An 18,160-nucleotide genomic window follows, 5' to 3' on the forward strand; every position below is an offset into this window, starting at 1 on the left:
AGTTCATGGTTAATAGAAACCTTACTAACACACATCTCCAGCAGGGGACATAACTTATGTACTATGCTATGTCTATTATATTATAACAAGGTTACTGTGGTGGCTGCTGTTTTATAGACATGATTAGGTCTCAATTTCATATGTTTATGTTTAAAAGAAATGTTTGTTACACAATGTAAATGCTGATGGAATTTTTTTTTAAATGTAGCCGTCCCTTCTCCCAATTTGTCCCCATAAGTTCTAGAGCAGATTCAAGGAATCTTTCTTGCATAAGATATTTAGCAATAGTTAATTACTATTAAAGATTGTAAGAATACCACGACAAGAATTAGTCACATAGACCCTTGGTATTAAATATTTGTGCCAGGAGACGCAGGCACCATGTGCCTCACCTTATGTATAATTTTTACAATAGCACCACCTTCAGATACTACCACTATACACACACTTCATTTTAAACAAACTTTACAGAACGAAACTGAGGATACAACCCTCGTATATTACAACTTCCCTTTTGTCATCCATTACAGACTTTCCGATTTAACATCAGCAGCATACTTATCACCGTATGCACTAGCTGATTAATCCTTCGTCTAGTATCATACTAAACGGACTATTTTTCAATTGTGTTATTCTTTCACTGACGGAGGGTAGTATTTAACAATCTTCATATTTCCTTACTTTCCCTTCTCAAACTCTACCTTAATCTCAGATCTCCCTCCCCCCTCCTTCTTTTTTTTTATTTTTTAAATGACATCAACAAACCAACGCTTAACTTTCACATTACTTAACACTAAAGGACTTAATGCCCCTGAGAAACACTTCATGGTAATCAGAGAACTTTCTAAATTGAAAAGTGATGTGGTCTTTTTGTAGGAGACCCATTTCAAAGGGGGTCGGGAACCACGATGGTCTAACCATAAATATCCACTGAGTTACTTCGCTTCAGGCCCAAGCAAAAAAAAATGGAGTTGGCATAGTATTCAGACACTATATCCCCTTCCAAATTATACAGAACTGAAGGCAGATATATTATTCTCGTAGGTACATTATTAGGGAAATTAACAACGTTAGTCAATGTGTATTCTCAAAACACTCAACAACATATCTTCATTAAACACTTCATTAATAACATTCTAGAGCTCAGAATGGGAGCATTGATTTTAGGGGGTGACTTAAACATACAGCTGGATCCAATTCAGGACACTTCCAAAGGCAGGTCAGCAGTTTAAAAAAAATAATAATTAAACAGGTTAACAAAAGCCTGTCTTATCTAGCTCTTCATGACTCATGGAGAGTTTTACATCCAACAACCGAAAACTTTACTTTATAGTTGCACCCCCACCAGACCTACTCTCACATAGACTATTTTATGGTTGACCAGATCATTTTAGCCTCGCTGCAGATATACATCAAATCACTTGGTCAGATCACGCACCAATTCATTGCACACTGACATGGGAATCCGCGCCAGATAGACCTTTCATGTGGAGATTAGACGATCACATCCTAGACACCCCACTAGTGAAATTAGATATAGAAAAAGCTCTAGATGAGTACTTTGCTTTAAACACCTCACCTGACATGGCTAACAACCATCTGGGAAGCACATAAATGCGTCATTAGGGGCGCACTCGTACAACAAAGCGCAGAATTACTCAAACAACATAGAATAAAATACAACAATCTTCTATTACATATTAAAACGGTAGAAGCCAATCATAAAAAAGACCCCAACCAGTTTAAAGTATTATTAGAATTACAACAAGCTAGAGAGGATGTTAAGACCCTACTAAAAAAAGAGCATCAGAGAAACGCTCTTCTCCTGAAACAACTATACTACAAGCATAGTGATAAAACAGGGAAACTACTGGCTAGGGCCCTGAAACGCAAACAATTTAAATCTCACATTCATAACATGACTGATAACAAATTCAAATCACAGACCTCACCTACCATAGCAGAAACATTTCACACTTACTATAGCTCGTTATATAACATTGAGAAAGCAAAACCTCATACTGCCCAAGAGCATCACAATATTCAAAAGTATATACAAGATGCCCATCTATTAACCCTAACACAGGAAGAAGCCTCCTCACTGGAGGAGCCCTTCTCAGCTAAGGAGGTAGCAATGGCCATTAGAGATATGCCAGGGGGGAAAAGCCTTGGACCAGACGGTTTTAGTGTTAAAGGGACATAATACTCATATGCTAAATCACTTGAAATGGATGCAGTATAACTGTAAAAAGCTGACAGGAAAATATCACCTGAGCATCTCTATGTAAAAAAGGAAGATATTTTACCTCACAATCTCCTCAGCTCAGCAGAGTAAGTTCTGTGTAAAAAGTTATACTCAGCTGTTGCCGAGCTGCAGGTAAAAAGAAATGAACAGCAGCCAATCAGCATCAGCAGTGCTGAGGTCATGAACTCTTTTACTGTGATCTCATGAGATTTCATTGTAAACTTCCTTTAAACTGAATAGGGAAATAACATGAGAGTACTTGAGGCTCATCCCTTTGGCTGTCCCGGGACAGACATACTGATATGCTGGTTAGAAGTCCTTTACAATGGGATGTGGCTACTGAGAAACTTTTGAGGTAAAATTTCTTTCTTTTTTACATAGAGATGCTCAGGTGATATTTTCTAGTCAGCTTTTTACAGCTATGCTGCATCACTTTCAAGTGTTTCAACATTTGGATATTATGGCCCTTTAAGTACTATAAACAGTGTTGATGATGGGTTTGTTCTATTTTTCTTTTCTTTGATTTTTTTTTTTATTTTCTTATTTTATCTTTATATACACGGGCAGCAACTGTTGTATTAGAATGATGTTGTATTGTCAACCTTCCCCCATCCGGGGGCCCAATGCCTTATATTTTTTGTACTTTTTCTTTTGTTGTCTTTTTTCTGTAATGCCTTATTTATTTTGGCATATATGTTATGAAAATTCCAATAAAAATATTTAAACATAAGTACTATAAACAGTATCTCCCAATCATAGCTCCACAACTGGCCAAGTTATTCAACACTTTGGAGGGTTCCAATGGCTTTCCTCCCTCAATGCTGTTAGCCCATGTCACATTTCTACCCAAATCATGGGAAAAAGCCAAATAAACCAGAAAACTTTAGTCCTAAAACACTTCTAAATGTAGACGTGAAGGTCTTCACGAAAATTTATAGCCAAACGCCTGAATAATTTACACCCCAAGTTAATTTCACCTGACCAGGTGGGATTCATGCCCGGACGGGAAACCTGGGACAACACGATAAAAACTATATGTCCCCTATCGCCTCTTCTGTTCGCCCTATCTCATTTCAGGAATAAAGGTAGGGGAAAGAGAACATAAGCTTGCTATGTATGCTGACAATATCCTCCTCCCCCATCATATCAGTACCGCACACACTCAAGGAATTTGCTGAATATAACAAGGTTTCCAATTTTCTATTAAACTTGTCTAAGTCAGAATTAATAAACATTTCCACGCCGATTTGGTAGAAACATGATAACACAAATACGCAGCCTGTACTCCCAACCAAGTGCGTGAGTCAGAGCAAACAGTATGCTTTCGGATCCATTCCCCATCCACAACGGGACACGGCAGGGGTGTCCCCTGTCACCCATATTATTCATCCTAACGATGGAGGTATTTGCCTCTTACATCCGTGCGAATACAGACATAAAGGGTATCACAATAGGCCCCAATGACTTTAAGATCGCAATGTATGCGGATGACATACTTTTTTCTGTATCGTCCCCTTTAAGCACTATCCCGGCTTTAATGTTCGAGATCGACAGATTTGGCAGCTTCTCCAACTTTTTAGTAAACAAGTCCAAATCTGAAATCCTAAATATATCCCTTAGCGATACTGAGTTTCACAACCTTTCCTTGATGTGTCCCTTACGCCTTCAGAACGAGACAATCAAATACTTAGGAATACATATCTCTCCCCACGATATGCTACCCTCTTTAAAAAAAAATATGAATCGCTGCTACAGACGACAATTAGCGACCTTAGCAAATGGGCGACTAAACCTCTCTCATGGTGGGGCAGGGTCCAATCTATTAAAATGACAACTCTCCCCAAGATTCTTTATATCCTACAGACCCTTTCGATGCACCTCCCTGCCTGGTTTCTGACACGTTTACAAAGCCAATCAACTCCTACATATGGGGCAAATGTAAACCCAGGGTTAATTGGAATACTCTTTACAGACCCATGATACTGGGAGGCCTGGGGCTTCCAAAGATTGAGGAATACTACCACGCTGTGACTCTCCAGAGAATATTAGATTGGCATGGTTCAAGTGCTCACAAAGCCTGGGTATCTATCGATTACCATATCCTACAGGCCCCTTTTGTGCAAGCGCTGTGTTGGGTGCCTCTTGACCTACGTCCAAAACAATGCGATCATTTGGACATACATAAACACTTATTTAAAGATTGGGAGAAAGTTAAAAATCATTACCCATATATTTCATCAGATAGATCACCGCTATTCCCAATAGTACTTAACACGGAGATGGTAGGAGGCCTCAACAGGGGTTATAGGAGATTGACGGAATGGGGATACACAATCCCACTATGCAGGTTTACAGAGGGGGGTAAGCTTAAAGATAGAAATAGACTGGAAGACATAGCAGATGGAAGGTATACGAACTGGCTCAAATATGCGCAACTCCAACACTTCATACAGACTTCCCAGCATAGGAAAGACCTTCTGTGGCCCTTGACACCTTTTGAGAAATTATGTGATAAGGGTATAACAATTCAGGGTCCACTCTCAACCTCTCGTCAATTTTTAATAGAATATCAAAAAACCCACATGCCTGCCTACACTACCAAATGGGCTATGGACTTCCACACCAACATAGACCAAAAAGATTGGCATAGTATATTCCAAGGAACAAAAAAAATCCTCCACGTCCCTTCAGATTCTCGAGCCGAATTATAAAATTCTTTCCCGTTGGTACCTAACCCCAACGAGATTGAACACTATATACCCTGAATCCTCTCGAACATGTTGGAGAGGTTGTGGGGAACCAGGCAACCTAATACATATGTGGTGGGAATGTCCCATAATAAAACCGATGTGGAGGGAAATAGAGATACACCTTCGGAGACTGTCAGGGAATTCATTCAAATTAAACCCCAGAATAGCACTATTGAACGACACCCCTAATATATCCTGTAAACTACGATCTCTCCTGGTACAGATTAGCCTCAATAGTGCTAGGTCACTGATTGCCTGGGCATGGAAAACGCCAATAACATAGGTATCATAGACACGATAAACTGCCTTTCTTTCTAGATGCTAGATTCCTGTGGGAGGAGATACACCCCCATCCACCTAATCTCACTGGCATTACAAACACCAACACACAAGTGTAAAACAACACTGGCAGAGACGGTCTCCCCCAAGACCCAGAGACATGATCCAGCCCTTATACAACATCCTGGATCCTTAAGGTCCCTCTACCATTTTATCTTTTAAAACAAGCACAACCCTATGTAGAATTGATATTCTAATGAAGGTTATACATATGTAAAGTGCGGGGTGATTGGAGATTGAGGTTGTGCCCTTTCTTGGAGGACTATGCAGAGCTATAGAAAATGATTCATATGTGGTATGAGCAAAACTGTGGACTATCAAGTTTGTAAGTTAATTAATGTTGTTATTGATGACGATGTAACGAGATATGCATTGTGAAATGGAAAAAAATAACAAATAAAAAAAATAAAAACATTTCCGCGCCGGAAAGTGACCTAAACCAGGTTCTAAAAGATTAAAGATTAAAAGTACAAAAACAGAAATTGAAGTTCTTCTCCATCTGAACTGTTTGAGGCAAATTTTGTGCCCTTACTAGATTTTATCATAGGGGACTTATCATCATGGAAAACAAAAAACATCTTCTGGTTGGGATGCATAGAAGAGATAAAAATGAACATACTCCCCAAATTGTTGTACAACTTACAAACTTTGCCGATTCCGTTGCGTCCCACCTTTTACTAAAAAGTTGCAAGCAGCAATAGACAAATACATTTAAGGTGACACCAGACCTAGAGTGAACAGAAATACGCTTTACCTTACTAAGGAAAGGGGAGGCTTAGGCCTACCGAACCTAGATGTATATAAAAAATCAATTACATTACAACATCAAGCAGAATGATGTATGAATTCACCAAACAAATTATGGGTTCAACTAACCAGGAATTTACTTAATGTAGACAACATAGGCACGCTGAGTTGGTGACCTCCAAATTCTAGGCCTACAATAATAAAAGATTATCCGATACTAACAGAATTCTATTATCAATGGCATAAAATTCTGGCCACATGTACACATATCTCATCAGAATACTCGCCGATGACACCATTTATAGGAAATTCAGATCTAACAGCTCACATATTTGATCCACAAAAACAAAACCTGCACACATGAGACAGTCAACTATATACCATATTACCATAGGAAATTAACTGAAATCCCTCCCTGAGCTGCATGAGACAGACGTATCTATCACTTGGTTCTCCTACGCCCAGCTAAAACATTACCTAGACACCCATAATCCGAAAGCAAAGCTCTTCAGGAATCTGACAACTTTTGAAAAGTTATGCCTCCTAAACCCACTTTCTAAGCATATAATATCACTAACATACAGGTTATTGTTAAATAAAGGCGAGGACACCCCCGCCCCCCCATCATATGCCCTGAAATGGAACTTAGAACTAGACTCACACATATCTAATAAAGAATGGAATAAAATATTCATAAATAATGCGAAATCCTCTGTCTCAGCGAGAGTGCAAGAAATGAATTACAAGTATTTATCTAGGTGGTATCTTACCCCCCAGAAACGTAAGGCGATATATAAAAATTCGGACGGTAAGTGCTGGAGAGGTTGTGGGGAAGTCGACTCTCTTTCACATATCTGGTGGGGGTGTGATAGACTACATAATTACTGGCAAGGAGTCATTGGTATAATGAGCCCAAGACTTGGCACCATCATACTTAACCAACCTCAAATGTTGTTATATCACGGACTACCTAAGTTAAGATAAGAGTAAGTGAGGCTTTTCTTAATGTTAAATGGCACTAAAATGTTAATACCTAGAAATTGGAAGTCAACTAAAGTTCCCACTATGGAAGAGTGGGAATAACAAGTAGGGTGTCTCCTGCAGCTAGAGAGGTATAGATACCTACGGGATAAGAGAGCTGAGATCCACAAACACATGCAACAATTATGGAAAAAGGGACACACATAGAACCCTTTCACAATACATACTAACCAGTACAGGGCTGAATTTTTTATTTTTTTTATATTGTTTTTCTTCTCGTCCTTCTCCCTCCTCCTTCCTGGCCTCTACCCCAAATTGTCCTTTCCCTGAACACTCCTGATTCTAACGGTAAGGAAACCGTACCCCTCCTCCTCAATTGTTATTTAAACCATATTTATTAGAAGAAAAAAAGTAAATATTTCTATATATGATGTTTCTAAGCTGTGATACGTTCATATAATACTTTTGTTTACATTGTTGAAAATAAAAATGGAAAAAAGAAAAAAAAAACTATTGGGCTTATTTAATCACGAGATCTGGAAACCAACCGAATCCAAGAAAAGAGCTCATATCACAAGCTCTACTTTTGATCTCACTATGTATGCATATTAAGGACACTGCTGTATGGTATCGAGAAATTGTTATTCTTTATTGTTGACTGCATTATAAATACCTGTATTGTCTGATTTTTTTCAATAAAGCTCATTAAAAAAAATTATATATATATATATATGTTAAATTAAATCATCTAAAACACGTATAACAAACATTAATAATACTATAATCACAAATACAAAATGGGAATCGCATTGAAATCAAACTGACCAACAATTTTATTTAAAAATACAGAGGCGAAGGGGTGGGGGGACAAGAGGGGCCCTACACTACAGAATTTTTTGTTTAAGGAAGAGGGAGGGATGTGAAGCTACACTACGGAAAAAGGGGGAATTGGAAGGAGGGGGCATAATTAATGATCCTGGGGAGGAGAGAGGTAGGGGCACCACTACATTACAGAAAAAAAAATAAACTGGATACTGACAGACAGCTGCAAGTATCTAAGATGGCCACCAGTAGTAAGAGGGGGGGTTAAAGAGCTGTTTGGGGGATCAAAGTGGTGGGAGGGTTAAAAAGTGATCACTACACCGTGAGGACAATAATATAAAAAATAAAACCCCTAAACTGCATACTAGTAGACCTTCTGCCAGTACCTCAGATGGATATGGAGGGAAGAGAAGTGTTTGAGGGGGATCAGGTAGGGATGTGGGAGGGTAATCTCTATTCTGTATAAAAAAATAACCTTACAAACTACCTAATTAACCCCTTCACTGCTGGTAAATAATACATGTTTTGCGCAGCTGCAGTTAGCAGCATTCTAATTGCCAAAAACCAATGACGACACAGCCATATATGTCTGCTATATCTGAACAAAGGGGATCCCAGAGAAGCTTTTACAACCATTTGTCATATGACTGCAGTAGTTGTGTGTAATTTCAGTGGGAAACCTATAGTTTATGAAAAAGTTAACAATGTTTTTTATGTGATAGTGGCATCAAATATACCAAAATGGTCCTAGATCAATACCTTATGCTGTCTACTTTAATAATATATATAGTTTTCAGAGGTAAATCAAAAGTATTTCTGTTTAAAACGAGTGATAGCAAAAATGCTAAAATTTAGGGCAAGTTTTTCTCTGAAATTCCTGGTAGTGAAGGGGTTAAAGGGGCGTGAAACCCCAAATGTTTGTTTCATGATTCAGGTAGAACATATGATTATAAACCACTTATTTCCTTCTGTTATCTTGTTTGCTTAGTTCTCTTACTATCCTTTGTTGAAAAGCATACCTAGGTAGACGCAGGAGCTGGGAGCTAGCTGCTGATTGGTGGCTGCACATATATGCCTCATTTCATTGACTCACCTGATGTGTTCAGCTAGCTCCCAGTAGTGCATTGCTGCTCCTTCAACAGAGGATACCAAGAGAATGACGCAAAATAGATTATAGAAGTAAATTTGAAAGTTGTTTAAAAAAAAGACTAATTTTGGGTTTCATGTCCCTTTAACAAATTCTGTGTAAATAAAGAGGCATTAAGGCATTGTTATATATGCACAGAACATATCCACAACTGTGCGCTGAATTGCACAATATCTGCAAATAAAATAACTATTTAAACCTGCGATTTTGTTAGAAACATTTTATTGCTTTGCATCCCAGGGACACACACTTTGAAAAACTCCAGTGCTGTTAAACTTATGTCCTTTTTTGTAGACAAGTAAAGAGATACTTCAGTTATATTTCTTCATGTATATGTAAGAACACTAAGCATGTTAAAATATATTGCATGAAAAAATGTTTTGTTAAAGGGACATGTAAGAACCTCCTTGTTTTGTGTAAAATAAAAATGATTTGTCCCACACTCTATAGAGAGTCCAAAAAATAAAATTTGTTAATTTAGGTTTCCAAATTGCCAAAACCAATTATTGTTAAATGGGTGTTTACTGTACTAAGAAAAAATTATCAATTTTAAAATGTATTTAGATGTAAAAAAAAAATGCCCATGAAGGTCAGCTGTAAAAGGGCTAATGCACGGATCAAACAATCACTGGGTATCATGTAGGGACACAGTCCAGAGTATGCACTTCCTTTGGTAGAATTGAAAAAAAAAACACAATTGTCAAATTACAGGGTAAAGTAAATAATGAAAAATATTGAAAATATTTTTTTTACACGATTAAACATTTTATGGGAAAGCCAGTTTACATTTTACGTCCCATTAAATGAACAGTCTACTTGAAAATAGCTAGATAATCCCTTTATTACCCATAACCAACAGTTATATTAATACACTATTTACCCCCTTATCTCAGTTATTTTGTCAGACTTGCATTTTAGCCAATCAGTTCTGACTCATAAATAACTCAACAGGAGTGAGCACAACGTTATCTATATGGCATACATGAACTAGCACTGTCTAGCTGTGAAAAACTATCAAAATGCATTGAGATTAGAGGTGGCCTTTAAGGTCTTAGAAATTAACATATGAGATTACCTATGTTTAGCTTTCAACAAAAGATACCATTAGAACAAAGTACATGTGATGATACAAGTCAATTGGAAAGTTGTTGAAAATTGTATGTTTTATCGGAATCATGAAAGTTACATTTTGACTTGTGGTCATACAATAACAGTGACGCCAAGTGGCCTTTATGTGTATTACAGATATGTATTCCTACTCATGCAATCCTTATAATCTCTTTTCTTATTTTCCTTGCAGGACAACTCCTACTTGCAAAGCAGTAATCTGAAAACGCCGTCTATCAAGATAAATCTAATGTAGTCCTGATCCAATCAGTATTTAATGCTTGATAAAAATGTGTGGCCTGAAAATCTCTTAGCATTATTATTTTAAGGCATTCCAGGCCAATAACTTAAACAACATCTGGTATTTAGGCAGGATCATACACAGGATCACACACCGGATCATACACCGGATCACACACAGGATCACACACAGGATCATACACCGGATCATACACCGGATCATACACCGGATCACACACAGGATCACACACAGGATCATACACAGGGTCATACACAGGATCACACACAGGATCACACACAGGATCACACACAGGATCACACACAGGATCATACACCGGATCATACACCGGATCATACACCGGGTCACACACCGGGTCACACACCGGATCACACACCGGATCACACACAGGATCACACACAGGATCACACAGCAAGAGGTTAAACTTGTGGCCGTATACAAAAGCTGTTTTCTAGGTGGGATCATACACAGGAATTAAAGTAGTAAGAGGTTAAATATGCATTATACAATAAAGTAAGCTGATATTTTGGCAGGATCATAAAGAGAAATGCACTCAGCAAATACAATGAAGTCAGTACTGTATTTAGGCAGGATCATACTTGGTAAATGAGGCAGCAAGAGGTTAATAGTGTAGCAGTATTCAGTAAAGTCAGTCCAGTATTTAGGTGGGGTCATAAACAGAATTTCAGGCATCAGACAAGAGTAAATAAGTTAGCAGACGTCATGCTAGAGCATACATGGGTATTTAAGCATAGGTAGAGGTCGAGCCATTGACAGAGGTAGCAGACAGGAGTAAATAAGTTAGCAGACGTCATGCTAGAGCATACATGGGTATTTAAGCATAGGTGGAGGTCGAGCCATTGACAGAGGCAGCAGACAGGAGTAAATAAGTTAGCAGACGTCATGCTAGAGCATACATGGGTATTTAAGCATAGGTAGAGGTTGAGCCATTGACAGAGGCAGCAGACAGGAGTAAATAAGTTAGCAGACGTCATGCTAGAGCATCCATGGGTATTTAAGCATAGGTAGTGGTCGAGCCATTGACAGAGGCAGCAGACAGGAGTAAATAAGTTAGCAGACGTCATGCTAGAGCATACATGGGTATTTAAGCATAGGTAGAGGTCGAGCCATTGACAGAGGCAGCAGACAGGAGTAAATAAGTTAGCAGACGTCATGCTAGAGCATACATGGGTATTTAAGCATAGGTAGTGGTCGAGCCATTGACAGAGGCAGCAGACAGGAGTAAATAAGTTAGCAGACGTCATGCTAGAGCATACATGGGTATTTAAGCATAGGTAGAGGTCGAGCCATTGACAGAGGCAGCAGACAGGAGTAAATAAGTTAGCAGACGTCATGCTAGAGCATACATGGGTATTTAAGCATAGGTAGTGGTCGAGCCATTGACAGAGGCAGCAGACAGGAGTAAATAAGTTAGCAGACGTCATGCTAGAGCATACATGGGTATTTAAGCATAGGTAGTGGTCGAGCCATTGACAGAGGCAGCAGACAGGAGTAAATAAGTTAGCAGACGTCATGCTAGAGCATACATGGGTATTTAAGCATAGGTAGAGGTCGAGCCATTGACAGAGGCAGCAGACAGGAGTAAATAAGTTAGCAGACGTCATGCTAGAGCATACATGGGTATTTAAGCATAGGTGGAGGTTGAGCCATTGACAGAGGCAGCAGACAGGAGTAAATAAGTTAGCAGACGTCATGCTAGAGCATACATGGGTATTTAAGCATAGGTAGTGGTCGAGCCATTGACAGAGGCAGCAGACAGGAGTAAATAAGTTAGCAGACGTCATGCTAGAGCATACATGGGTATTTAAGCATAGGTAGAGGTCGAGCCATTGACAGAGGCAGCAGACAGGAGTAAATAAGTTAGCAGACGTCATGCTAGAGCATACATGGGTATTTAAGCATAGGTAGTGGTCGAGCCATTGACAGAGGCAGCAGACAGGAGTAAATAAGTTAGCAGACGTCATGCTAGAGCATACATGGGTATTTAAGCATAGGTAGTGGTCGAGCCATTGACAGAGGCAGCAGACAGGAGTAAATAAGTTAGCAGACGTCATGCTAGAGCATACATGGGTATTTAAGCATAGGTAGTGGTCGAGCCATTGACAGAGGCAGCAGACAGGAGTAAATAAGTTAGCAGACGTCATGCTAGAGCATACATGGGTAGTTAAGCATAGGTAGTGGTCGAGCCATTGACAGAGGCAGCAGACAAGAGTAAATAAGTTAGCAGACGTCATGCTAGAGCATACACGGGTATTTAAGCATAGGTAGTGGTCGAGCCATTGACAGAGGCAGCAGACAGGAGTAAATAAGTTAGCAGACGTCATGCTAGAGCATACATGGGTATTTAAGCATAGGTAGTGGTCGAGCCATTGACAGAGGCAGCAGACAAGAGTAAATAAGTTAGCAGACGTCATGCTAGAGCATACATGGGTATTTAAGCATAGGTAGTGGTCGAGCCATTGACAGAGGCAGCAGACAAGAGTAAATAAGTTAGCAGACGTCATGCTAGAGCATACATGGGTATTTAAGCATAGGTAGTGGTCGAGCCATTGACAGAGGCAGCAGACAAGAGTAAATAAGTTAGCAGACGTCATGCCAGAGCATACATGGGTATTTAAGCATAGGTAGTGGTCGAGCCATTGACAGAGGCAGCAGACAGGAGTAAAAAAGTTAGCAGACGTCATGCTAGAGCATACATGGGTATTTAAGCATAGGTAGTGGTCGAGCCATTGACAGAGGCAGCAGACAGGAGTAAATAAGTTAGCAGACGTCATGCTAGAGCATACATGGGTATTTAAGCATAGGTAGTGGTCGAGCCATTGACAGAGGCAGCAGACAAGAGTAAATAAGTTAGCAGACGTCATGCTAGAGCATACATGGGTATTTAAGCATAGGTAGTGGTCGAGCCATTGACAGAGGCAGCAGACAAGAGTAAATAAGTTAGCAGACGTCATGCCAGAGCATACATGGGTATTTAAGCATAGGTAGTGGTCGAGCCATTGACAGAGGCAGCAGACAGGAGTAAATAAGTTAGCAGACGTCATGCTAGAGCATACATGGGTATTTAAGCATAGGTAGTGGTCGAGCCATTGACAGAGGCAGCAGACAAGAGTAAATAAGTTAGCAGACGTCATGCTAGAGCATACATGGGTATTTAAGCATAGGTAGTGGTCGAGCCATTGACAGAGGCAGCAGACAAGAGTAAATAAGTTAGCAGACGTCATGCTAGAGCATACATGGGTATTTAAGCATAGGTAGTGGTCGAGCCATTGACAGAGGCAGCAGACAAGAGTAAATAAGTTAGCAGACGTCATGCCAGAGCATACATGGGTATTTAAGCATAGGTAGTGGTCGAGCCATTGACAGAGGCAGCAGACAGGAGTAAAAAAGTTAGCAGACGTCATGCTAGAGCATACATGGGTATTTAAGCATAGGTAGTGGTCGAGCCATTGACAGAGGCAGCAGACAGGAGTAAATAAGTTAGCAGACGTCATGCTAGAGCATACATCGGTATTTAAGCATAGGTAGTGGTCGAGCCATTGACAGAGGCAGCAGACAAGAGTAAATAAGTTAGCAGACGTTATGCTAGAGCATACATGGGTATTTAAGCATAGGTAGTGGTCGAGCCATTGACAGAGGCAGCAGACAAGAGTAAATAAGTTAGCAGACGTCATGCCAGAGCATACGTGGGTATTTAAGCATAGGTAGTGGTCGAGCCATTGACAGAGGCAGCAGACAGGAGTAAAAAAGTTAGCAGACGTCATGCTAGAGCATACATGGGTATTTAAGCATAGGTAGTGGTCGAGCCATTGACAGAGGCAGCAGACAGGAGTAAATAAGTTAGCAGACGTCATGCTAGAGCATACATGGGTATTTAAGCATAGGTAGTGGTCGAGCCATTGACAGAGGCAGCAGACAAGAGTAAATAAGTTAGCAGACGTCATGCTAGAGCATACATGGGTATTTAAGCATAGGTAGTGGTCGAGCCATTGACAGAGGCAGCAGACAAGAGTAAATAAGTTAGCAGACGTCATGCCAGAGCATACATGGGTATTTAAGCATAGGTAGTGGTCGAGCCATTGACAGAGGCAGCAGACAGGAGTAAAAAAGTTAGCAGACGTCATGCTAGAGCATACATGGGTATTTAAGCATAGGTAGTGGTCGAGCCATTGACAGAGGCAGCAGACAGGAGTAAATAAGTTAGCAGACGTCATGCTAGAGCATACATGGGTATTTAAGCATAGGTAGTGGTCGAGCCATTGACAGAGGCAGCAGACAAGAGTAAATAAGTTAGCAGACGTCATGCTAGAGCATACATGGGTATTTAAGCATAGGTAGTGGTCGAGCCATTGACAGAGGCAGCAGACAAGAGTAAATAAGTTAGCAGACGTCATGCTAGAGCATACATGGGTATTTAAGCATAGGTAGTGGTCGAGCCAGTGGCGGCTGGTGACTTTTGAAGATGGGGGAGCACTGGCCCCGCCCCTCAGATGGCTCCGCCCATTTTTATTGTGGGTATATATATATATATATATATATACTGCCCCAGTAACAGGACTCTTGCACCCAGTATATATATATATATATACACACATATAAAAGTAAAAAAGTATGAGATATATATATATATATATATATATATATATATATATATATATATATATATATATATATATATATATATGTGTGTGTGTGTGATTAGGAAGCTGTATGACACATTTTTACACACAAATGTTACCTGACATTTGCTCCTACAAGTTATGAGAAAATTTAAGTTTGCTCATAACATGTAGGAGCAAAAGGGTTAAATAAAACCCTGGCTCCCTTATCTCTGTTCTTTGGCTTTCACTCCCTTCAGAAATTATTACTTATGTATCTGTACAGATACACAGACTGGCACATACACACACTCACAGACACACAAAGATATAAGCATAGAGATACACAGCACACATACAAACAAAGAGACACACACACAGACACTAACACATTAACAGAGACACTGGAAAATAAGACAAAAATATTACAGAAAGGCAATGCACTTTTAAATAAAGATGGATGTTATTATACAACTTGAAATCACAAAACCATGAGAAACGGCACTAACAGCTGCTGAGACCCTGCATCTCCTGAGAGTTCATTGACCCCAATAAAATAAATCCATGACCTGGCAGTCTGGCACATCAAAACAAAGTTCTTGCTTAGCCACTCTGAATATCCATGACAAGCCTACACTGACTCATCTCTGACAACATACAGCAGGATGCAGTGGCGTATTTAGGTTTTGTGCTGCCCTAGGCACTCAGAATTTTTGCAAAAACATGAAGATCTGAGGTGCTCAGAAGTTACTAGGTTAGGTTTAGTTTCAAGGTCTTCTGGAAACACATAGCTTGAAGTGCAAGATTCATCTAGTGATTTAAATTATTTGCATGGTAGACATATTACAATAGTGTATGATAAAAAACATTATAGTTTAGTTAGTCATGCAGAAATTACCTTTAAAAACATGTTTATGTATATTTTGATCAACCTATGTTCTGTGCCAACCTACACAGCCCTCTGTACTAACCACTTACCTGTCAGAGGGGGCATGCCAACCAGCAATGCCATCCTTCGCATAACAACCCATTAGCTGTCATAGCAATAGTATAAGCAAATCAACACAACAAATAATCAAGCAGATGAATTTAAAAGAACATGTAAAAGTACTAAAAGTACAAAGAAAGAACTGGGCAGCAAACTAAGACACTTCCTCTTTGAGCACAGGACAGTACAAGGCAGGCCTGCGGGTTGATTATAGGACAAGTCTTGGGGTACTTACTAGAGTCTGGCTCTGGCCTGCTGTTAGGGACATGGAATACCTCACAAAGCTGGCAGGGGATGCGCACACCCGAAAATCCCCCGCCCCCATTTTGATTTGCAGCTGCAGCAGCGCTACCGCCCGGCCTGGAAAGTACCTCTTAGAGCTTCCTCTCTTGGAAATCCCCTTTCCTCTCCTGCATTACTTAGTCAGCTGCCAGCCAGAGAGGCTCGATATCCTGTGAGTGCAACCTGAACTTCATGTCACGCACTTACTTTCTTCTAGGAGCTTGTCGAGCGTCATCACGTGACTGATGACGCTCTTCTCTGTCACTGGCTGCTGCTGGCCTGCTGCCTGTCTCTCTCTAACACCTCCCACCCCTCGCACAGGATGAAGTGTGCGAACAGCTTACTATGGGGATGGGGAGGCTGGGAGCTGCGCAGCAGGCAATTTTAGAATGCGCAAAGCACAGTGCCATAGCTTAGGCTATCGCACGTGCGGTTAGGGCTTAGATAGATTAAAATTTAGTACAGGGGCCAGGCAGGCTACAGGCTGTATCTATGTAATACTGTGTTTGTGATTGTGGAAAATAATATTAATTAGACTGGAACTTTTACTACATCAGATCATTAAATGAATGAAAAAAAAAGAAAATAAGTTTATATTGTATTTTTTTCTGGGGGAAAAAAAATATAATTTTTTTTTCAATAGGGGGCTTTCTTCTGGGATGCTGTGGGGGGCACGTGCGAGTGTGCTCAAATGGAGGAGCCTCCACTGGGTCGAGCCATTGACAGAGGCAGCAGACAGGAGTAAATAAGTTAGCAGACGTCATGCTAGAGCATACATGGGTATTTAAGCATAGGTAGTGGTCGAGCCATTGACAGAGGCAGCAGACAGGAGTAAATAAGTTAGCAGACGTCATGCTAGAGCATACATGGGTATTTAAGCATAGGTAGTGGTCGAGCCATTGACAGAGGCAGCAGGGGTTCATACACATCAGAGGAAATAATAATTCCACCCAGAGCACAGATGAAATGACCTAGTACAAGGCAGTGTGTGAGAGCTACTATTAAAGGCACAGTCTACACCAAAATTGTAATTGTTTAAAAAGATAAATAACGCCTTTACTACCCATTCCCCAGCTTTGTACAACCAACATTGTTAAATTAATACACTTTATAACCTTTAAACCTCTAAATGTCTTCCTGTTTCTAAGCCCCTGCAGGCCGCCTCTTATCTTATGTATTTGTATAGCTTTTCATAGGGCAAGTTCTTGTGGGCAATACTGATAACATTATGCTCACTCCCATGGAGGTATTCATGAATCAGCACTAATTATCTAAAATAAAAGTCTGTAGGGGGTAGTTAGGAAGGCGTGGCTACGTCACACAGCTCAGCGTGGTGGAGGAACTCAGAGAGAGCTTGTCACGTCTATTCAGATGTGCAAGGCCTTCCCGCAAGTCAGGTTTAGAAGCTACCTGGGATCCACAGACGGGGACTCGGCGGCATTTGAGTCGTTAGATCACCTCAGCCTAGCCCTCTAGGCAGACTCGCTAGCAGAGTGGTGGTTGGGGTCGTCCGCCAAACGATATTACCGTGGGAGAGCCCGCCAAGATTAATAGCAGGGTTATTATAACCTGTGGCAGCACTGCCTTCACCGTAAGAAGGAGGCTTCCCCCTCAGTTATTGATGGGTCCTGTGGAGGGGTGAATATACACGGCGGACCAAAACAAGCTAAGTTTGATCTTTATTATGTTATTTTTATTGTTGTTTCTCCCTCATATGATCTCATTTAAACCCTTAGAAGGACAGATATCTGCTAACATTTTGATACATGACATGAATTGAAAACCAGGCTCAGGTTATTTTAAAGTATAAACTGTGCAGTGGGAGTTTTGATACTTTAAATCCACTCTAAGTGAAAAAGTACAGAGTCCTCGGA

General features: G+C 40.2%; 1 protein-coding gene across 2 annotated transcripts in view; it reads left to right on the forward strand.

Annotated features, from left to right (window-relative positions):
- The window catches only part of TRPT1 (tRNA phosphotransferase 1), a 93,165-nt gene extending 82,721 nt beyond the window's left edge, over positions 1 to 10,444 (forward strand). For both annotated transcript variants that reach the window (XM_053720060.1, XM_053720061.1), the window contains one exon: positions 10,332 to 10,444. In XM_053720060.1, coding sequence (XP_053576035.1) covers positions 10,332 to 10,357 — 26 coding nt within the window. In that variant the 3' untranslated portion in view covers positions 10,358 to 10,444. The remainder of the gene's footprint in view (positions 1 to 10,331) is intronic.
- The last annotated feature ends 7,716 nt before the right edge of the window (positions 10,445 to 18,160 follow it).

This window comes from Bombina bombina, chromosome 7, assembly GCF_027579735.1.
Source record: "Bombina bombina isolate aBomBom1 chromosome 7, aBomBom1.pri, whole genome shotgun sequence".
In the NCBI taxonomy this organism is placed as follows: domain Eukaryota; kingdom Metazoa; phylum Chordata; class Amphibia; order Anura; family Bombinatoridae; genus Bombina; species Bombina bombina.